Here is a 23,848-nt window from a genome sequence, read left to right on the forward strand (position 1 = left end):
AAACCAAAGCGGTTTCTTTCCAGACTAAAGTGGAGCGCATGAGGCTGAGGAAGACAAAACATTGAGGAGATCATATGACTTACAGGGATCTTTATATGTATATATATATTATTCAGATTTTAAGAACCAGTAATTTAGGTGGGTTGATATGTAGTTTTGAAATTATTTTTTAATATTTAGTAGTTTGATGGTATTTCTGTTTTATATGTTAACATATTTTAATATCTATATGTCTATATAATATAAATTCCACAATACTCCTATATATTACGTGTTAGAAAAATGATATTATTTTCCCTACTAGAAAGCCGAAAAGAAAACCTTTAATAAAGCTGGTATCTTTATTTTTGTTTTATGTATCGACTTTATTGTGAGCCGCGCATGCGAGATGGACTGACTTGACTTGGAGGTGCATTTATCTTATACTCATGCCTGTATTATTTTATAAATAAAATCTAAGATATTAGATTGTATTTTAAAATATTCGAAACCTAGTATTGAAATTGCTCGATTTTCATATTATGTCACTTGTATTTTCATTATTTTATTAATTTAGAATTTGCCTGAATGATTGAATATTGTTTTCTTTAATTTGATCATGGACTACTCAATTGGCAATGTACTCATGCCTTTCTTTCTCAACTGAACTATGCCACGTGTAAGCCTCCCTCACTGAAGAAAGTCCAGTTGTACATCCCATAAAGAGAATCCCCAACAACAGATCAATTTATTTCCCCACCAAAATTGCATGGTGTGAGAGCTGAAACAAGCCCGCCCTAAGTAACTTCCTTTGATGTCACTTTTTCTTTAAAAACCGCCGTTATATTTTCCAGTAGTGGCTCCTGAATCTATATCTCGCCAGCCACAATGAAGCAACTCAAATTCCTCCTTTGCCGTAGTTCTCCTTTCGTAAGTTCTTCGATTCCTTTCTCATACAAAAAAAAAAAAAAAAAAAAAAGACAAAGGAATTATTATTATTATTTAATTTTTGGGCAAGAAAACTAGTTTTTCTTGGTCTTATGGAGAAGAAAGAGCGTTTCGGTTCTGTTTCTATTCAACGTTGGTTGAAACTTGAAAATTCTGTTTGTTTCTTCAGAAAAAAATGCAGTTAAAGAAACTAGTGTATCTTTTTTTGTTGTTTGACTTTAGTGATAGTCTAAGAGACTGTTTTTTCTTGGATTTTCCCAGGAACCGAAAAGCGACGTGTTTTTAAGCTTTGTATGCATTTTGTCCTCTTTTTGTTTGCCGATATACTCAATTGGATTTTAATTTTTCTAGTTTTTTTTCCCTGTACTTTAGTTTAAGTTTTGCTTCTTTCTGTCTATGATAGTTTAAATGTTTAAAAGATAAATACTTGATCGCTTTAACGTTACTCTTTTTCTTATTCAGGTTTGGGATGGAAATGGCTTCTCGCAATGTTTTGATGACTTATATCCTTCTCTTATTTTTAAAAAATTATTTATTTAATTATTTTTAAGCTTCATTTTAACACAAAAGTAGACACGGATTGATTCTACTTTCTATGAGTTTGGCTTTCCTTATTCGTGTTTACGGTCTTGGGTTTTGGTATAAATGCAGCAAGTATTGCCGTGATTTGCATAGTTGGAATAATGAGAAGAAGGGCCCGAACAAACTGGACGGTAAGTTCTTCTTTATATAAGAATATTTTCGTTTCATTCCCTTCTTACTAATGTCTAATGAGAAATTTCTATTTGTTCTTGGCTTATGCCATGCCTCCTGAATGGAAATATATTTGCTTTTTTTTGGGGGGGACATATTACAATTTACAAGTTGGAAGAATGAACCCTGGTCACTTGCACTATTGCGGTCTTGGTGGATATGTATTTACTTATTTCTATTTCTTTTTTTTTTTTCAAAATATATGGTTTATGCATCAGCTGCTGCTCTGGTTTTAAGTTCTAATCCTTCTTATTTATTGTTATGTATCAAACTAAGCAAGTAATCTTCTGCATGTCCTCCTCTTCCCCCATTTCCTTCAATTTTCTCTCTCTCTCTCTCCTTTTTTATTTAGTTTTGAATTCGAGTAGCAATGTATTGCTTTTAATAATCCAACCCAAGCAATTTACTAATGCTTCAAAAATTATGTGTGTGTTTATATTTCTTTTAGGTAAATTTTTCAGAGAAGGCACTTCTACATTCTATAGCAGTCATTGGAGCATGTTTATCATGTGTGGATGCCATTTTGCTTGTGAAGAAAAAGCTTCATGGAGATTTTGTCTTATATCATGAGTTGCTTTTCAGATTTTCGCATTTCATGGTCTGGGTAAGATTTCCTATCTTCAAGTCATTGGCTTTCTTGCTGAAAACTTTAAGCAATTTTTTTTACTTATAAAACTTTATTTTGGTATCTTAATATTGTTTGTCTGGTTCAAATATATTTAGGCAACTATTGTATTCTCCTTGAGGTGTGCCTGTTTTCAACACATATTTTGTGATATGGTCCTCTGTATATGGTGGACTATAAAACCTCTGTTTGGAATCCCTCATCTGCAGAAGGCATTCTCTTCAATGGAGGTATTACTTTGTTTTTCTTTTTAGAGTTCTCTTTCAATGTATTGGATGCTTCTATATAATTTATTGTGCTATGGATCTTGCCATTCTGAATTGATGTTTTTATGGTACAAAGCCATCTAAAATAGTCGGATAAAAGACATAAACATATTATTGAGGACTAAAAGAAACAATCATTTCTTTCACAATGTTGAGATGCTAAAACCATTTTATTTAATTAACATCTTACTCCCTGCAATTTCATTTTGTAATATTTGCCTCCATTGTCTTCATTGTGGTGAACAAGAGTAAACTTTGGGAGTTCATACTTCTTCCTGTAATAAGTCAATAGCCCAAATGATTGTCCTTCACAAGTATCATTGGTGGTGCCCGTTTCTGAAAGTGTTCATGGATATGAATATTACATATATTATTGGAAAAGAATATTTAAGCCATTTGGTTTTAGTTTCCAGTTCAACCTGCAGTTTAAAACTAGTCTAAACTGTGTAGTTAATGATCTTGTGAAAAGATCTTTAGATCAACCTTTTCTTCTTCCATACCAAATCATCTTTTCAAACGTGGAATGCATCATGCAATTACGTACTGCTGATCAGTCACAATAGCGTGTTTCATTCATCCTTTTTTTTTTTTTTAATTTTTTTTAAGGCAACTACAAGTTAAAGGTTTTGTCTTGCTCCATTTGAGGCAATATTATAATTTCTTATGTTGTTTTATGTACTTAATATAATTCTTAATAGAGTTAATCACTCAACATAGGCACTGCAAGTTTTAGAAAATTGGTATTGAATTTTCAGCGAACCAACTCATAATTATTTATATATCTTTCTTGACAGGTTTTAGATTGTCTTAAAGAAAGCTCTGCTTTATTTTTGGATATTATGTTTTGCATATCTATTAACTGTATCCGGATAAAACAGGCATCCGCCAATAGCAGGTATAATTTTCAATTATGTTGATCGTACCACAGGTTACATGTTACTGTTTTCTGTGGTGTATCTTAAGTTTAGATAATTAAATTACTTGAATATGCTGCTTGATATAATCTCATCTTGAGACTTTCTCTCTAAAATGCACAATTAGACAGCTTTCTCTCTCCTTCCACCTAAAAGAAAGTAAAACAGAGAAAAGCTTCTTGAATACACTATATCTTTTCTTATTCTTGTTATGTGTTGTATGAGGCTAGCAGCAGGAATTTCATTCAACAATTAATAGGTTATCCTATCGACTCTGTCTGATCTTGTAATGCTTATTACATTTCTTCATTAATACTTGTTTTCCCCAAGGCTGGAGGAGACAATGGTTTAATCCTCTCGACCCCATTTTGATCCTTAATGAAGGCGTATGAGGTCCTTGGTACAATTCCTTGGGGATTTACCAACTAAGTTAGTGCCTCAACCTCTCTCTATCTTGACTGGATCCATAACTAAATAAGATAAAAGTTCTAGGATTAGTCTAATATTTGGTGTACTTAAAAACTTTCTGAGGTGCCTTTTCAATCATAGCTACCATAGAAAATAAGAGGTGGGAGATGGTATGGTAAAGGATAAATACAAAAAAGAATTATTATCGAGGAATTGTGAGGACATGTGAAGTGTGAAAATGTTTAAATTATTATGCTTCATGTGGGAAAGTGATTAATTTAATTACAACATATAAACACATTACAAAAAGATCATGATGTGCAATAGATTCAATAACAACTTGGCTCTATTGTCACTTTGACCCGTGACATTATCACTTTGTCACACATTCTTGTGTTAGTTTATTCTTCTTTATTTTCTTTTTCTTTTTCCGGACCAAATGTAAGTGACTCAACATGATCATCACATGCATTGCATAACTTTCATTCTCCCTTTGTAGTATGTAATTCTTGTCTTACGGTTGTAACTTGTGTAATACAAATCAAATTGAAAAGGTTCTCACCATTGCATGGTGTCCTTTTTCTATGACTTTGGATCTCTTATAAAGTCCTTTATTCATTTTCTGCATGAAGAAATAGGTATCTAAACAAAAATTTATTTTTCCACGGACCACTTTGCCAAATGTTCCATTCCATTTCATTAGATATCCCATATTCCATATCTAACATTTTGAGAATCGCTTGATGAACTTGTTCATACTGAAGTCTCACTTGACAGCTGAATTTAAGGCTATAGGAGCTTTGTTGAATATAACTGCCTTATATCTTTCCTCTATGTTATTTAGACTTATTGGCTAAACTCTTTGCCTGCAAACACTGCAGCCCAATGGAAGATTCACTTCTTTGTGCTGAGATGGACATTGAGGAAGGTTGTCACAGGGATTCTGTAAGTAGTTCTTATCTTCTCAACTTTTACATGTATGCTTCCAGCCTAGTTATTGTTTATACAATTTTTATTTTTCTAGAAACAATTTAAAAAACTGAGCTCTTAGTAGTATTATCCTTTTTTTTTAAATTTATACCAAAGGAGTTTGAATCCTCCACCTCCTTTTGTTGTCAATGTCATAAGTTTTTCTTTGTTCCAAAACATCCCTCTCCTACCTGAAATAACCGAACTGGAATTTACATATCCAAATCAACTAAGTCTTCTAGATAAAAGCAATTTTTCTATGGTGTTATCCCACATTGATTAGGTTTATACTTTGCATTGGCTTGATATTGATGTTGAGCCTCTCTACCGTTATCCATCTGTTGTGTTTGGAAGTATGATTGTGTTCTAAAAATTTTTAGGAAGTGTGAAGGATGCATCTAAATATAAATAGGATACTTGGGTATTATTTCCAGTACTTTTTTTGTAAGCATCTCAATGCAATCTACATTATATACTCCTAAAATCCTACCTTTTCCTTGGTGATTTAAGGTTTTCTTGAGTTTCATGTAAGCTGATTCTAAGTCTGAACTCTGAAGTTCCCATTCTGTTTAAAGTAAATACCAGTTCCCTTTTTTCCCCTACAGTTTTGAAATCCATTTTACAATATATATTTAAAAATTCACATTAATTTTGATGAATATGTACTCAGTCCATATGCTGAAAATAATGATACTCTGTTTAGCATGATGAGTGCACATGGACAATTGTAAAGAGATCTTTATAACTGGTGTATCTCCAGCTTCATTATAGTGTAAATTACTCTCTTGTATGCTAGTCTTAAAATAAACCTAGTTTGAATAATGTGTAGCTGTTTGACATGCCTGCTTTTGAGGACCCTCCTTGACTTTTGCATCATATAGCAGCTGTCTATAAGCTTACTGTCCATTGTATCTATCCAAGAAATAGCCATGCCAAATCTTATTGTGTTTATTTTTATTTTTTTGTATTTCAGTACAAAATGTGTCTTGTTTTCCTTTTTTATTTGTCTGAAGTAGTTAAACTAATATTAATATTTTGCATGTCACTTGGTTGTCAAAGAGAAGAATGCAGGGCTTTTGGGATCATATTGTGTTCAGATCTATCATTTCTGTAATGAATTCTGGTTTGGGAAAGCAGCTTGGCTTTGATGATTTACTTTCGCTGCCGATTGATATGGATCCTTCTACATGTCACAAAGAACTATTAAGCTGCTGGCAACACCAGCACAATAATTCTTCCTCAAATGCATCATTATTTAGAGCAATCTTCTCTGCATATGGATGGCCATATCTTCGTCTAGGTTTATTAAAGGTATTCTTACTCTATGCAGTGCTTGAGAGGACATCTTGAAGTTCTTTATGCTTCAATAAAAGAATGAAAATAGAAGCTTGTATGTTGATGAAACCTTGTGTTCCATAATGCATATAAAACATTTTTAGAAATTGAGGTCTACTCGCTTATGTGGAATTCTGGGGTTCAACTTGTAGAAAATAAAAGATCCCTGGCTGAAGTTTTCAAGTTGCTTTATATGAATTTTAAGTTTTTCCTACCACATGTATAATTCTGCTTTTTGCAGGTTTTTAATGATTTCATTGGTTTTGCTGGACCACTGCTTCTGAATAAGCTAATTCGGTTTCTTCAACAAGGTTTGCATAGTTCTAATTCTTGGAAAGATGTCAGTGGTCACCACCTCCCTAGTTTTGTTGCATCACTTATTTCATTTTTAAATATTTCTCTATACTTTGGAATGATTAATTACTTTTTCTGTATTCCACTAGGATACAATTAAACCAAATACTATATTAGTGAATGTGATAAAACATCTAAATTGCAACTGTTATTATCTTATGCAACTTATTCTGTAATCTGTGACTGAGTGCTTGGTACTGTTTTTGGTTCTACTTAGTAAGATTCATAGTTTTGTTGTATGAGTTCAAGCCTTCAATGAGTTGGGTCATATTACTGTTCGGCTTTTTGTTAGTTCCCGCATCTGTCCCACATGAGATGATAAAGAGAGCTCCATAAAAGGATTCTTAGGATACTAGGATTTGAGGTTCCTACCAGTTTCTGCTGTTTTAAAGAACTGTTCCTGATCACCTCTCAAGGAAACCATCTTTGTCATTACCCAGGGTTTGATTGGATTGTGGGGAATGAAGGGTAAGTAAAGGAGGGGGGATAATACTTTCTAGTTAATTTTTTTTGTCTGTTCGAAAAGTTAGCCTTTATTCTAACGTATGATTTGACATAGCGGTCATTGTTTCATACATCAATGAGACCATGTTCTGTTGATCTCTTGGATATCTGGTGTTATCTCTATCTTTTCTTATGCAACCATAATGATATGTCATGTTGCTTTAGATCACAAGTCAGTATTTTTGTTATATGCATATTCTGTAATTTGAAATATCTCTTGCCGAATTTATGAATTCAGTTAAGCTAAGTTTCTCTCTTTCTGTTAAGTTTATAGTCTTTCCATGAAGACAACATGACTTTTCCTTGAAAACTGTTTGTAACTAACTAGGGCTTCATGATAATTAAATTATAATGAAGTTTTAATTGGAAATATACTTATGTTGACCTTGCTTATGCGACTTGTTTTTCTTTTGTCAGGTTCTGGAAATTTGGATGGCTATGTTCTTGCAATATCGTTAGGCCTAGTATCAGTTGTCAAGTGAGCTTTTTGCTAAATAATCAATGATGATTTTATACATTTTTGTACTTATTTTCTCTCTATGTTTGTGTTTCCTTGTATTGGTCTGCTTCGATTTTGCAACTAAAATGTGTCCTAAAGTAGGAAAAATATGTTTAGCATTTTTGGGCCCTTGGGTATATATTTAGTTTGGATCGATTCAAGTAAAACTATATCGGTTATATGTGCTGGATTCTTGTTTTTCTATTCATTCTGGACCACTTGTAAACAGACAACATGAGGATTAATTTTGTTTTCACCATATTTTAATTTCTCTTAAGCCTTTAACTTATCTTTTATCTACATACTTATTAGAAACACAATAATGGTTACATCATTCATCAGGAAACGGAAAGTTTACAGCAAACCATTAATGGGTTGCCGACTTGCTACACTGGCATGCTAACATGGAACAGGGTTTAGGCATGAAAGATAATATCCAAATTAGTACTTGAAATGTAGTAAAATATCATATGGTTTAATGTATGTGTTTATAATGATGTTCAGAATTCTTGTGAAATCCTTGAATTGAGAATATGTGAAATATATAAATCTAGAAATGCTTTCTTTTCCTCTTATCTCTCTTAAGATTCCTTTCTTATAACAGCTTTTTTTCCCCTTTGCCCCCTATGATCAATTCTTTTGTCTTAAAGAATGATGCCTGGCTAATTTTTTGTTGCTTAAATGTAATAATTAATAAATACTTACCCCAATCATGCAGATCCTTTTCTGATACACAGTATACTTTTCATCTTTCAAAGCTGAAGCTAAAGTTACGATCTAGTATCATGACTGTTATCTATCATAAGGTATGTACTAGTTATTTCAAAATTTCCTAATGTGAATTTTCAAAAGTTAACTAAAAGATGCATTTTGCTTTTATATTCTTTCAAATTTGCTGGTGTCTGTCTCAATATCCGGGATGGAAACAAGAATTCTGTCCTTTGCTTGTATTAATGATTCCAGTGATAAGAGATGCATTTGCACAGTTTTTGAGAAATTTCATGATAATCTGAGGAAGTTGGGAATTTATTTCAACTACTATATCCAACAAAATGAAAAAAATGATCACTCCAGTTCTTTATTATGCATGCAAGTTGTCATGCAATATTATGTAAAATGAAGGCTAGCACTCTCAGGATTAAATGGATCAGAACATTTTTTGTATTAAGTGTAGCTACTTTTGCACATATATTGAAAAGGAAGACATGGTTATTACCTTTTTCACCAATAGAAACGAGTTTATTAAAATGGTCATATAATACATGCTGGCATCTTTTACATCAAAGTCTTTCTGGCTGTTGCAACGCTCAAGAAAATTATCTATCATGATAATCTAAATTATATATTCTATGGTGAGAAAAGAGATTGATTAGAATGGAGAGGTCAGTCATAAGCATCAGATGTGCTGTCTGCAGTTGAATGCTTTCTATACAAAACTAACACTGAGGGTGGTTTAATGAATATGGATGCCAGGAAATGACTAGAACTAGCCATATTCCTTGATACAGAGAATGAAGGTAGGATTAATTAGGATGTGACAGATTGAGTAAGAGCAGAAGTGTAGTTTTATGTTCCAGATTCATACTCCAACGAACAGTGAACCTAAAACTAGTTTGCAGTTTCTCTGTTTCTGTAGTGAATTTGATTTTGTTTTAGCTTTTGGAATGCAAGTTAGTCCTTGTAGAATGGTTGGAAATGGTTCATTGGTGCTATAATGATTTTTTATAGATTTTTTTTCCCTTCGATGTTATACCTTTCAATTTTAGTATTTACTTTGATAATTGTTGTAAGACACTTTTTGAAATTATTGGTCTAGCCTCTCTCTCCCTTCTACTTGGTAACCTTATACTTTGGTTGTTGAGATTGATATTTCTGTTCATAACTGGAAACACTATGTCATATTTATTTGGGCCTTTCATTCCTTTGTATATTTGAGCAATGTTTTATCTTCGATTTTACATTCACAAACTTTCATCAGTGTTTATCAGTCAGCATAGCAGAACGATCAAAGTTTTCGGAGGGGGAAATTCAAACATTTATGTCTATAGATGCTGATCGAACTGTCAATTTATGCAACAGTTTCCATGACATGTGGAGGTAATCTCTTAAATCACACATAACTCCTAAAGCAAGCTGTTCTATAAATTGCATAGTAAGAGTAAGATATCTTTGTGGAAAGAGGTGAAGACATAAACATAGATATTTTCCTAGCATCAAAGCTGTCGGTACTGTGTCATTATCTATTTTTATCTTTATTATCACAAAGTTTTGAAATCATGAAATGAGAATCATTAAACACAAACTATGAATAGTTATATCATGTTACTAGAAATATAGTTGGTTTTTCTTTCAGGAATAAAAAAGCCCCTTCTTGTGCTGTAATGTTAGGTTAAATCTAAAGCAGATCTCTTGTATGACCTCTTGCTTACAATTTTTTTCAGCCTACCTATACAAATTGGAGTTGCACTGTATCTTCTGTATACACAAGTCAAATTGGCTTTCACGGCTGGACTTGCAATAACCATCTTACTAATACCAGGTAGTGCTAGAAATTAAGATTTGATTTCCTTTTGGGTATAAATTAACTCTTAATCTTACATTAGCAATTTTCTTTATTTGGTTCTGTAGTTACTATACTATTTAAGCATACTTGTCCATTCATCCTCCACGTAGGGGCGTCTGGTCAATTCAGTATATGAAACTTTCTGTTTGTTTGGGGCTTGGTAATCAACAAAACCTACAGGCTCTTGGCTTTTTATGGCCTTTTTACTTCTTGATGGACAAATCTCTATATTATTGTGGTTGATTTTACTACTACTAAATGTACTAGATTGGCCTTCTCGTATACTAGTAAGTTTAAAAGGTATCCATACCTCCTCCAAGGACTAAGAAACTAGCATAAGACTTGCTGCCAAAGCGATAGCCAACTTGTTTTGAAAAGATAGGATGCTTCTTGACGGGTAGAGCTTTTTTCCTTTTTTGGATGTTTTACTTGGTATATACCTGTGATTTTCACGAATGTATTTGACAATTCATAATAAAATCTCTATGGAAAAAATGCAGAAGGTTTAAAAGCTCAAACATCCATGTATACAATGAATTTTAAAAGCTCATACATCCAGCACAAAAGAGAGTTAGGTCATTTTCTGCAAATAACACATTTTCAAGAATGAGGTAGAATAAGCAACTAAAAATTGCTAAATCTCAGAAACCTGTTTCTGATCTATTAAATTAGTAGTTATCACAAATGAATTCATGCATGCAAGACAAAATAGTTCATGTGTATCGTTTGGAAATCACTCTCTTTGAGAGAATTGGTAAAATTTTTCGATTGCCATAAAATAAAGTAGCAATAGTGATATAAGGTGGAGACTGGAATGTTGCACTCTTTGAAGAAATACTCTTTAATATTTCATTTTCTGATCCTAGTTTTAAATCTAAAATACAAATTTCTATAGTAAATTTCATTTTCAGAAGAGTGGCCACTAATTGCAATAAATCATGAGAGTTTATTTCTTAAATAAGTTTAGTTTGCGTATAATGTGAAATATGGTGTTATCTATGTTGGTAATGACTGTTATTGTAAAACTTTGCTTTCAGATATATCACCATGATTCTAGTTGAAAGTCTCTCTAGAAAAGATCATTTTAGTATAATATGGTGCAGATAAATACTCTACAGATCAGCCTAGAGTAATCTAACTGTGGAACTGCCTAATTACTGTACATTCCTTATTGAAGATTTTCTCAAATGATTTGGCACTTAATTCTTATTGTTGAAATTTTATATCTGCAGTAAATAAATGGATCTCTGAATTGATTGCCAGTGCCACTGAGAAAATGATGAAGCAAAAGGATGAGAGGTATGTTCACCTTTTTACATAAATTATTATAGCACAATGAAGTTTGCCAAAACATTGAGCCTGTCTAAACCATTTTCCCGATGAAGATAAAAAAACCAAGAAGTTTACAGGGGTTAAATTCCACAAATGATGCTACTTGGGTTGGAGGAAAATATTAAAAGCAAAAAATTTGAGCTTGGTGATTACAGAAATACCTTCTGGTCTGACTGCTAACTATCAAGCGGGCCCTAGTTGATTAAATGGATGGATACGCAAATGCAATTATTAAAGTTGGTTGAGCGACAAAAGGCTAATGTTACTGATGTATGAGAAAACTGTATTAAGGTTACTTTCAGATCAAAACAGAAAACAGAACAAATTTCACAAGCAAATAAATAGTACAGATTCATGGTGAAGAGATTGCAACCGAAACTGCTTGTTTGGCAGTTTAAACAAAGGTTAGCAAGATGACATGGTTTAAGCTTGTTTGGCACTTTGGCTTAAGCTTGAAATATCTAGGCAGAACTTCGTTCTGTGGTTGGCCATAAAACAGAGGTTGTTAACAAGCTGTTAACTAATGCACTGAGATAGTCAAACTGCTGCATCACGTGAGATGAATGGTTCTAGTGATAAAAGCATTTCAAAGTTCTTATTGTTTGCTTGTGGACAATAAAGCATTTCACATTTGGACAATAAAGGATTATCATTATGCTGATGATGATTGAAGAGTAACAATTATAGTGACACCAGAAGTTCATGAATGGTACTAATTGTAGAAATGGTTTATTTCCAAATGTTCTTTGGCAGGATTAGGAGGACAGGGGAACTTTTGGCTCACATTCGCACTTTAAAGATGTATAGCTGGGAGAGCCTTTTCTCTAGTTGGTTGATGGATACAAGATCTTTGGAAGTGAAACACTTGGCTGTATGATGCCATGCTTTTATTCTTGGGCATTTTTAGATTAATATAATTAACATTACTGATTCTGTTTTCTTACAGTAGGTGGATAGGTTTTGATTTTAATTACTTTTTGAATTTTAGACACGGAAGTACTTGGATGCCTGGTGTGTATTCTTTTGGGCTACAACACCAACTCTTTTCTCTTTATGCACATTTGGACTCTTTACATTGATGGGACATCAGCTTGATGCTGCAATGGTATTTAGGCTATATTTCTGTGCATAATTCCTTGTTTATTTCCATTTTGGTTTCAAATGTTATCTAAAGAATAATATGAAGCTAAAATTTCTATGAATCATTGTTTCAGGTTTTCACATGTCTTGCTCTTTTTAATAATTTGATATCTCCTCTCAATTCATTCCCATGGGTCATCAATGGACTTATTGATGTGAGTTCCCTTGTACATGATCTAAAATGAGCTTAGAACAGCTACTCATACTTAGTAGCAGTTATTGTTAAACCTGTCAATTGGGTGTTCTGTGTGGGTTTTGGATCGGGTCAATCTGACTTGGATCAATTCAGGTTTTAAAATTTTCAGGTTATTTTGGGTTCGGTATTTCGACTTCCTGGTTGGGTTTCCTAGTCAGGTCATTTTAGGCTACTTGTTTGGGTTGTTTACGGGTTTGGATTGGGCATGTTTGGGTTGTTGACCTTTTGTTGCAAATTGGGTTAGGTATTCGGGTTTGTGTATAAGAATTGACAGGTCTAGTTATTATTAAGAATGAAAATGCCTTATTTTTCCTTGCTTTTCTGCAGGCCTTTATATCTAGCAGAAGGTTGAGCAGGTTCCTTTGTTGTTCAGAACAAAAACCTGAACTGGAACGTAAAGCTAAATTTCAACCAAGTTTCTCAAATGAAAAATATGATCTTGTCTCCAATGATATGGTAGTAGTTATGCATGATGCATCTTGTGCTTGGTCAAGCGATAATGAAGATCAGAATTTGGTTTTGAATCATGTCACACTAAGTCTCCCAAAGGGTCTTTTGGTTGCAGTAGTTGGAGAGGTGAAATATATTCCTTGAGGCTATTTTACTATTCTGCTCTATCTTTAAAGTGCCGTCTTTTCTTTCTGAATGTTTCATGACATAGTAAGGATATGAACAAACTAGTAAACGTAATTTCCTACAAAAGTGGTACTTATGCCTGCATTCAATGGAAAATTATAAACGTGGATTTAGGGGACATTAAGAAAGTACAAAGTTTTAACATAAAAAAAAAGAGACTATTTGTAAGAAATGGGATCTATTGTGCAAAATTTTGGAGAAGCTAATTTGATTATCCATTTTTCAGATTCATGTCTCTTTGTTACTTAGCGTCTCCATATTCTTGCATTTCTAGAGGTTCCTTTTCATTTCTTGGTAATAGTGAACAACACTATTCTGCTAAGCAGCAGGCACAAGTAATACACAAGATACTACAAAATATTTGCACAGTAGAATTTCTTAATTTTGACACAAGATACTTATCAGGTTTATTTAATATGAGAAAAATAGTGTCTTTCCTTGAGTATGCCTCTTCATAGAAATACAGGAGGTCAGAATTACATGCATATGCTCTCTAGTTTTTCTTCTCTTTCCCTCCCCCTATATAATTGCTTCTTTTCTTTCTTCTCTTTAGAGATGTTATACAGGTGCATTTTCCATTCATAGTGTGAGAAGGGATTGCATATCAAGTTTGTATGCAGAAGGGCACTGTCAAAGTATTGCTAGGTGTACTATCATGTGGCCATTATAATGTGATGACAACTGTTTCATTCTTTCTTTTGTTTTGATTTGAAATCCTTTACCTTGGTTCTATTTTTTTTTTTGCAAAAAAAGGTTTATGAAGAAATTTCAAATAGAATCATCTAACTGATACACACATTTCCTGCCACAAGGAAAGCACAGATTAGGTTCAAATCCTTAGTGGGAGAAATTATCTTATCTAACATTTTTGGATGATAGCATGAGCTTTCCATGTTCCATTATGTTCATAATATTCAACTTATGACTTTCTGGCTTAAAACTTGTTGATAGAATGAGATCATGCTAGTCCTGATTCTGCCTCCTGAAGTAGTGTTACTATATATTAGTATTTTTATTGATTCCTAGTGAAACTCAATTGCTTTACTAATTTATGTGATATAACATATAGAGATCTACAGTTTATGTATTAATTTTATTGTATCAGTAAGGCTTTGCTTGGTATGAAGGATGAAAAATTAGTTAATCAAATGGTTAAGATTAATAACCACTTTCCTATTTTGAAATGTAACCATTAGATTAACAAATTTTCCATCCTTACTCCTTTCCATCCTTCGTCCCAAGAAGAGATTAAGAGTTATCATTTGCAGATTCTTTTGCATCATATTCATTCTGTTAAAAAGTGACAAAAAAAAGTGATTTAGTTGTAGATATTTTTTCTTTTACTTGCTGCTTGCGTGGGAGAAAAATGAAATGGAACCTAGTAGTTGATACAATTATAGATCTGCACTAGTATAACTGTATTTGGAGGATCCAGTGTTTCCTACATCCACATCACTGGTAATATGCTATGTTCAGGTTGGTTCAGGCAAATCATCATTGTTAAATTCTATATTGGGAGAAATGAGGCTTGTTTTTGGATCAATATATTCAAGTGGCTCTGTTGCATATGCACCACAGGTATTGACAATGTTAAAAGTAGTATATTCACTAGGTTCTTCAGGTTCCTATACTTTATAATATGTTCTTATAGTTGCATTTTTTGATATTGTAGGTTCCATGGATCTTATCTGGAACAACACGTGACAATATATTGTTTGGAAAGAATCTAGATTCCCAAAGGTATCATCCTATTGAGAGAATTAGAAAAACCAAAATGCTTTGATCTAGTCCACTGAACTAAAGAACTTTGGATAAGATTGGAATTGGTAAATTTGATTTTTGCCCTTTTTTTAAGGTAGAAGTAGCAGAGGGTTGAAATGACGAAATATGATTGATGTAAGAAAAGTATGGAAAAGTTGCAGGTAGACACAAGTTGTCAGTGGTTAGGTGAAATGAGGAATAAGTCTGTGATCTTTTTTCTTTTTTTTCTTTTTTTAAATCAGCATAAAAGCTTGCAGGAAATACTATTTTTTGGCATAAATAACAAAGTAGAACCAGAAACAAAAACAATTACTGTAATCAAATTGCACTAGCTTTGATACCATCTATGAAAATTGGTAACATAGTTTTTCTTAAGAATGAGCTCACTGTTATGCTATATTCATCAACTATATACAAGTAAGAAGTGATATTCATATACAGATTTATAATAACTAAGGTTCATAATAAATAATAAGTAATTTAGTCAGACTAAGACTATGAAACAGATACATGATGAGTGCCAAAAAAAAAAAAATTGAAATGCTTCAATCTAATTGACTGAATTATTTAAACTTTCCAAAAATCATGTCTGTCAAATTTTAGAAAAATGACTTAAATGGTATGTGTGTGTGCATAATAGTTAAATTCTATCATGGAATGGAGACAGATTGATATTCATAATCAGCTTGGCAAGTGGAAGCTCTATTTACATGAACAAAGTTTCAAATCCAGTAGTTCATTCAGAAAAATGTGAATTACATAAGCAGATATGAAAGGGCGAAACGGTTGAAATTTTTTATTCTGGTGTAAACTGATCCTAGTGTCTATAGATGCTTAAATTTGTGTTTGAGACTGTAAAAGTAATCCATCTAAGATTATATATTATTGTGATCTAAAATGATTAAATGAGTGCCAATCTTTCGTCTAACATTTGAGCATGCTATATCATGAGAGAGAACACATGTAGAACCAGATTTCTCATGTATATCATGTATATCTTTTTTATACATTGATCAGGTACGCAGATGTTTTAGAGGCATGTGCTCTAGATGTTGATATTTCATTGATGGCTGGACATGACTTGGCTTATATTGGAGAGAAAGGAACTAATTTATCAGGTGGACAGAGAGCTCGTCTTGCTTTAGCAAGGTTCATAATCTTTGCGTGCTTGTTGATGTTAGCTTCTGGAGAGATTAGCATGAAATATTGTTATTTATACTGACAAATAATCGGTGCTCACTGTGCTTTTTAAGCAGGGCCATGTATCAGGATTCCGATGTTTATTTGCTTGATGACATCCTTAGTGCAGTTGATGCACATGTTGCTAAATGGATTTTGCAAAATGCTATTCTTGGTCCTCTTGTGGAACATAAGACTCGTATCCTCTGTACTCATAATGTCCAGGTTATTGTGTGGTTTCTGTTGGTTTCACTCGATTATCAGCCATATATTTGCATAGACAGCGGCATAAGTCTATTGATTTTAACATAACATAAGCATTTTTTAAACACTTTAGAAAGTCATTAATTACCCTGAAACTCATATATATGGATTGCCAGGTTAGGATGGTCTGTAATTACCTCAGAATTGTTAGCTATGAAAACTTCTATTTCAACTTAAGTTAAATTTCCATATGTAGACTCTTTAAAGAAGTGCAAATGGAGCATGAGTTGTCTGTTGCTGTATTTGTATTTTTAGTCTTTCACTAAGTTTGGTTCTTGGAATAAAGTTAAATGTTGAATGTAGTGGTTGATAATTCATATTAATGAATGTGATCATAAAGGAAATAATTAGTGCGTAATTCGAGTAAATTTTCTTTTGCTATCTGATAAATTCTTTCAACCCTAACAGGCAATATCTTCTGCTGACATGATTGTTGTAATGGAAAGAGGGCACGTGAAGTGGGTAGGAAACTCGTCTGACTTGGCAGTTTCAGCATATTCGGGGTTTGCATCGGTTAATGATTTTGATGCATCATATATTCATAGTAAATTATACAGCACAAATACCTCCAACATGGACAAACAAAGCCCCCTGTTGGAGAATAATACTTTGGATGTCCCACTGGAAGCACAAGATATTATTAAAGCTGAGCAGAGGAAAGAGGGTAAAGTTGAACTTATTGTTTACAAGTAAGTTGTTTGTATTTTCTGCTCACCATTTGTGATGCTAGGTTCCATTTTCTGTCTTTGATTGTTAGATTTTTACAATTTATAATCTGTTTCCTGCTCAGAAAGTATGCTGGATTTGCTGGTTGGTTCATTTCAGTTGTGATATTGCTTTCTGCAATCTTAATGCAAGCTTCTCGAAATGGAAATGATTTGTGGCTATCATATTGGGTTGATACAACAGGGATCAGTCAAGGAAAACACTCAACATCCTTTTATCTGGTAGCTCCCATCACCGCATAGAGAATTGCAATAGCCATGCATACTTTTCTCTTTAAAAATTTTGTCTAGTAAAATATTGCATAATTCCACTGTCAATAGTTTAATTTATGGGTTCTTTTCATTTTGTGTTATTATACAATGAGTAAGCCGTGATTTTGAGCACAACTTAGGTGAAACTTTATATCATATATGGCATTTTCTTTCTTTTGAGCATAATTTTAGAATGTTACGTTATCTTTAACCTTGTAATGGAGTCTCTTTTTGTCTCTCATTCACACGCGCACACTTTTTGAAAAAAAATTTGTCCCACGGAAATAATTCAGTTATTCCCAGTTGATTTAGAGGTGGATTCTCCAACAATTAGCATGTTCAGGTTATACACTGATTAAATAAAATCCTGATTTGACACCAGGAGTGTGCTTGTTAAAACTTATCCAAAACTCAACAACCAACTTGAAAAGTGAATGACCAAAACCTTATCCAATCCAAGACTTCACTAATTACCATCTTTGGCAGAGCAGGAGTGTCAAATGCTGATCTGAATTCCAGCAGCCTGTCTTAAATTTCTCGAAATTCAACCCAGACCAACTTGAGTTGACTTGGAAAGGCAACAGCCTAAACATTAGAACATTTAGTCTCCAAAATCTTTTCATGGTGTGATATTTGATTGAAACTCCTGTCCTTGGATCTAACTACTTCATAATCCCTCTTGACTGACTACTATTGGATTTTCATCCTACAAATTCTATATGGTTGTATTTGTTACTTTTCCACTTGAGGGGTCTAAGTCTCTCATTCAGCTCATAATAAGTGATATATGCACCTTTCAGATATAGCCATGTTATGGTAGTTCTGCATTAGGGAGAATATAAAGCAACCAGAAAAGAAAGGGAAAGAAGTGAGGGTGTGAGGTGGTATAGAGAGAAGGGTACCAGTCATTTATAGGCTTCTTCTGTTTTCTGATTGACTTATTAAATGGTGGTACAGCTGGTACTTTGCATCTTCTGCATCATTAATTCTTCTCTGACCTTGGTGAGGGCTTTCTCATTTGCATTTGGCGGTCTAAAAGCTGCAGTTCAGGTGCATAATACACTGCTTAATAAGGTTATTAATGCACCTGCCCAGTTCTTTGATCAAACACCAGGTGGACGAATACTTAACAGGTTAGACTGAGATGCCTACTGGAGATCATGTAAGTTTAAGATGTATTAGCAGATATAAAACTTATTTGGTTTACCATATAGGTTCTCATCGGATCTCTATACAATTGATGATTCTCTCCCATTCATCCTCAACATTCTCCTGGCTAATTTTGTGGGACTGTTAGGAATAGCAGTAGTTTTGTCCTATGTTCAGGTATTTTGGACATCCATTACTTCGATTCTATAGTCTTCCAGATTTCAATAAATTAAATAGCCCTAGTGATGAAATTTTGATGGAAACAATTTACGTAAATTTTGTAGGTCTTCTTCTTGCTTCTACTATTTCCTTTTTGGTACATCTATAGCAAGCTGCAGGTATTTGCTTGACTTTGTCATGTCCATTCTTTAGAACATATTTATGGTTTATCCATTCTTACAGAACTTAAGGAGGTGTATCTGTATATCTGAGTAGATGCATAAATGCAAACTTGTTTGAATTGAGAATAGTGGGGAATAAATGAAAATTTCAAATTTCAAGAAGCAAAATGGCTGAAAACAGGAAGAAATGGAGCTAAAGATATAGAAATTATCGGACAATTGTAAGTATTAAGGTGGATGTGAAACCCTTGGTTCCAGAACTGAGTATATCTATTCTAATTTATACAAGACTAAAAAAAGAAAAATGACTTTGAAATGAGGTAGAGCTGAGTAGAACCTGTTGATTAACAATAAGCTCATTTTAAGTTTGCAGAGGTTGTATATTTAGGTTCTCTTTATTCAGTCAAAAGTTTTGTAGTTCTTCTACAGGTCGACATCTAGAGAACTGCGAAGGTTGGACAGTGTCTCACGCTCTCCAATTTATGCATCCTTCACGGAGACACTCGATGGATCATCAACTATACGAGCTTTCAATTCTGAGGTAGATTTTCAGATTTTAGTAATCCCTTGTTTATTAGTTCCTTTAGATGTTCATAGGTCATAGGAGAAAAGCTCAACTGTTCTAAAGAACATGAGAGTCAGATTCTGAATTCATTTTGTGTTGATTATTTTAGAGATTGTATTAGCTGTTGTTCTTTCCTATAGAAAGGAGTTCAACCTTTTCAATGTATGTCATATATGATATAACAGTCATCAATTCTGCTGTTTATTTACAGAGAGTTGTGAGGCTTTAACCTGCATAGGGCAAAAATTGGAATTCTTGCCTTTTGTAAGAGTTCTATCCATTTCCAAATCATTTTAGTTATGGAATCTCGAATTATTTTAAGAAAAATCATAATAATTAACAGTGCTTGTCTTAAAAAGGAACACTGAGCTGTCACCCCTATACATTGAAGTACTTTGTGACTTGGGTTTCAATGTTGAAACGTTAAGATGAACTGAAGGTGTAAGCCCTCTAGTTTGTTTAAAAAGCAGCTAGAGAGCTCATAATTACTCTGCTATTTAATCATGGAAGCTGCATAGAAGGACTGATATAATGAGCCAATGTCCAAGGGCAAAGTACTGTATGCAGTTTGACGTCCATTCTAGCCTCAGTTACTACATATGCTCTAACCATCCCCAAACTTAATTTGTTTTCCTGAAATATGCGTCTTGATTTTAGCTTTAAGTTGTTAACACATTGAATTTCTCAGTCCCCTTGTTCATCAGACTTCCCTATACTTTTTGGGGACTGAACCTTGACTGTATATACAGTTTGGCAAAGAGAATGAATAGATGGCATGAAAAGCATAAATAATTTGAGAGGAAAAGAACATTATTGACGGTTATGACTGGGATCTGAACAGGATTATTTCTTGGCTAGATTCACTGAGCTTGTAGCACAGTATCAGAGAACTTCATATTCAGAGTTAATAGCAAGTTTGTGGCTTTCCCTGCGCCTTCAGGTATATTCTAAAACTTTATGCAGTGAAAGTTATATTCTGAAGTTATGCTTGTAATCAGTATTGTTTTTTCGTGTTGAACAGTTATTAGCTGCATCCATAATATCATTTATTGCTGTGATGGCTATCATTGGATCTCATGGAAGTTTACCAATTAGTTTTGGTACCCCAGGGCTGGTATATTCCTGAATTTCTTCAAATTGAACTTGTAGGCTACTCATTTTAGGAATAAAAGGAAATCGTTGAAGCTCTTTGGTATTTCCTTGTATCTGGGAGCCAAATGGATAATCTGCATCCCATGTTCTTCTACAGGTAGGATTAGCCCTTTCATATGCAGCTCCAATTGTTTCCTTGTTGGGAAGCTTCTTGACAAGTTTTACTGAAACAGAAAAAGAAATGGTTTCAATGGAGAGAGCTCTTCAGGTGAGATAGCTCTTTCCTTTTATCATTCATATATATTCTATTTACAGGTTATATGCTGATATACTCTTTCTAGTATATTGACGTGCCTCAAGAAGAACTCCGTGGATTCCAGTATTTAAATTCGAGTTGGCCATTTCAAGGAGTGGTTGAGTTTCAGAATGTTACCATGAAATATATCCCATCTTTACCAGCAGCACTAAATGATATCACCTTCACCATAGCAGGAGGAACACAGGTTAAAGCGATTTGCAGTTTGTTTGTTGCAACTTGATCAATCTATGACCAGAAGTCCTCAGATTGGATAGATTTCCCTGAAGGTGTTTTTTCTCCTTTAAAATAAAACAAAATTATTCTCAGGTTGGAATTGTTGGAAGAACTGGTGCTGGAAAATCTAGTGTTTTGAATTCCCTTTTTCGCCTAACCCCAATATGCGGAGGACGGATTTTGGTGGATGGCTTGAACATAGTTGATATTCCAGTTAGAGATCTTCGTGCACGCTTGGCTGTTGTACCCCAGAGCCCATTTTTATTTGAAGCATCATTAAGGTACTCCTCTACAATCTAATTTTGTGATCATTTGCCTGACATATATTGTGATAATTTCAAGGCACATTTGATCAGCATATTCTCTTGATTTTGTAATATATAATCGTAAAATCTTGGTTGGATCTGCAAATCTCTACTCGTATAAAATGTGAAGGTCATTTGATGTTATCTCCTTGCTATCATTTCTCTCTCTGGCTGTCTTCTTAGTACACCATATAAAAATAATAACATTCAGCTTGTACTTAACCTTTACTGCATTATAACTTAATTAGTTTTGTTGCTGTCTTCCTTATTATCTCTAGGGACAACCTGGATCCTCTCCGGATGAGCAACGACGCGAAAATATGGGATGTCTTGGAGAAATGTCATGTTAAGGAGGAAGTAGAAGTGGCAGGAGGACTGGAAGCTAAGGTAAAGGAAGCTGGGACGTCATTTTCTGTTGGGCAAAGGCAGCTCCTTTGCCTTGCACGTGCTCTTCTCAAGTCTTCTAAGGTAAATTAAAAGATGATGCTCTGATACTAAATAAAATTACTTGATCCAAGTCTAGTTAATAAACTGGTTGCTAACCATACCTTAGCTTTTTTGTGCGGTTCTACTTGCTTGGTGTCAAAATGTTTTCATTTCGTCAGGCTATAAATGCTTTTGCATGGAAAATTAGATTTTCAACTGTTTCGAATTCCTGTCTTCTGGAGGATTTAACTTTAAGAAAGAGATGATAGCTCTAAGAAGATAAATTAATGCTTTATCAAATTTTCTATTATTGAAGTTCTGTTTCAAATTTTATGAAATTAAATTCAAACATAAAACACTACGCATAACCAATGTGTTACCCTGCTTTGGATAACTGTGGGAAGCAAGCTTGGGTTGGCTAATAGTTTTTACTTGGCTTTTCCCCCAAAGATAGAACTTGAGTTGCAGAATTCTATTTTACTTCATAATATTCCAAAAGAAAGAATGCTAGTATTGCCCTTTTAAAATAATAATATCGGTGGTCACAATTAAATCCAAGATTGGAAGGCACTAACAATATTGAAAATCTTAGGTTCTTTGTTTGGACGAATGCACTGCAAATGTGGATGCGCAGACAGCTTCAATTCTACAGAAAACTATATCCACAGAATGCCAAGGAATGACGGTGATCACAATCGCACACCGTATTTCAACAGTTTTGAATATGGACAATGTATTTGTTCTCAATCAAGGAACTCTGGTGCGTTTTCTATTTATTTTCTTAATTGTTTTATTCATTTAAACCCCCTTCTTTCCTTCCTGATCCCCTCTAGCATTACTTACAAAATATAGTCTGGCTTCTACTCGATATTAGATTCAATTTTATATTTGGATATTTTTAGAAATGTAGTATCTCCTTTTCAAGTTTCCAAATGATTGAACAACTGTTTCAAATTTGATAATGGTACAGGTGGAGGAAGGTAACCCAAATGCTCTTCTACAAGATGAATACTCCATATTTTCAAGCTTTGCTAAAGCGTCTACAATGTAATAGATGGTTGATCTCCAAACTCACTAAAACTACCACTCCAAATGTAAGTTTTAAGCAGTTGGAAGCAGCTAGCACAACTTGTTTTGGTAGATTAGTTCTTCAATCTTCTGTAACATCAGGTTGGATTGGAGAGTACTACAATCGAATGTTTTTGTTGAAGACAGATAGGTTTTGGTTACAAAAGTGGGTTGACATTTCTAAATTTTAGTAGTAGTATGATTTGCACTTTGAAATCAGTAGATATCAAAAAGTTCGTTTTCAAGAAACTCTGACCCGAAATCAACTGTGATAGTTAAAAATCAAATCAGATTAATCAATCACATAGGCTGCAGCAATAAATGAGTCAAAACAAAAACTAGTTGTGTAGCTCGTTGGATCCCTCCACTCCACTCTTCTCGTGTCTAAGCTTGGAGACAGATACAAGCAGCCCATATCCCACTATTTATGAAATACCCGTTAGGGCTCCTTACTCCTTAGTCCTTACTATCCTGACATTATGCACAATATATTAACCAAAAAATATATTATTATAGAAATTAAAATACTAATACATAAAATTACTATTAATTATTAACATATCAACATTAATCAAGAACCCCCCGGGTCTTACACATATGATTATCAGTTCAAATATGTGAGATAATTCGTGTTTTTAACAAAGATTTGGTTAAAAATAAAATTACATGATAAATATATTTATAAAAATTAAAATAAATATTAAATGAGATTTCAATTAAATGATAAAATAAAAATATTAAAATTATTCAAATTTAATTATAACAAAA

General features: G+C 33.5%; 1 protein-coding gene across 5 annotated transcripts; it reads left to right on the plus strand.

Moving 5' to 3' along the window:
• The first annotated feature begins 416 nt into the window (after positions 1-416).
• On the plus strand, positions 417-23,296 carry LOC105769341 (ABC transporter C family member 13). Of its 5 annotated transcripts, none has more exons than XM_052630909.1 (36): positions 546-909; positions 1,390-1,430; positions 1,553-1,640; positions 2,129-2,284; positions 2,404-2,535; positions 3,366-3,466; positions 4,775-4,838; positions 5,922-6,173; positions 6,439-6,508; positions 7,473-7,533; positions 8,273-8,360; positions 9,533-9,651; positions 9,996-10,093; positions 11,350-11,416; positions 12,203-12,320; positions 12,438-12,554; positions 12,664-12,744; positions 13,113-13,361; positions 14,898-14,999; positions 15,094-15,161; positions 16,200-16,331; positions 16,439-16,586; positions 17,034-17,314; positions 17,416-17,572; positions 18,560-18,735; positions 18,817-18,928; positions 19,036-19,089; positions 19,511-19,633; positions 20,499-20,597; positions 20,807-20,906; positions 20,983-21,017; positions 21,091-21,252; positions 21,375-21,562; positions 21,865-22,054; positions 22,605-22,772; positions 22,983-23,296. In XM_052630909.1, exons 1-36 carry the CDS (start codon positions 868-870, stop codon positions 23,061-23,063), a joined length of 4,320 nt encoding a protein of 1,439 aa, XP_052486869.1. In that variant the 5' UTR covers positions 546-867; the 3' UTR covers positions 23,064-23,296. The 5 variants fall into 5 exon arrangements, 3 of the variants coding, with proteins under 3 accessions (XP_052486870.1, XP_052486869.1, XP_012445356.1); XM_012589902.2 differs by lacking the exon at positions 20,807-20,906 and adding an exon at positions 20,679-20,771 and having other exon boundaries at positions 551-909; positions 20,907-21,017; XR_008195993.1 differs by lacking the exons at positions 21,865-22,054; positions 22,605-22,772; positions 22,983-23,296 and having other exon boundaries at positions 419-909; positions 21,113-21,252; positions 21,375-21,525.
• The last annotated feature ends 552 nt before the right edge of the window (positions 23,297-23,848 follow it).

Source organism: Gossypium raimondii, chromosome 5, assembly GCF_025698545.1.
Source record: "Gossypium raimondii isolate GPD5lz chromosome 5, ASM2569854v1, whole genome shotgun sequence".
In the NCBI taxonomy this organism is placed as follows: Eukaryota; Viridiplantae; Streptophyta; class Magnoliopsida; order Malvales; family Malvaceae; genus Gossypium; species Gossypium raimondii.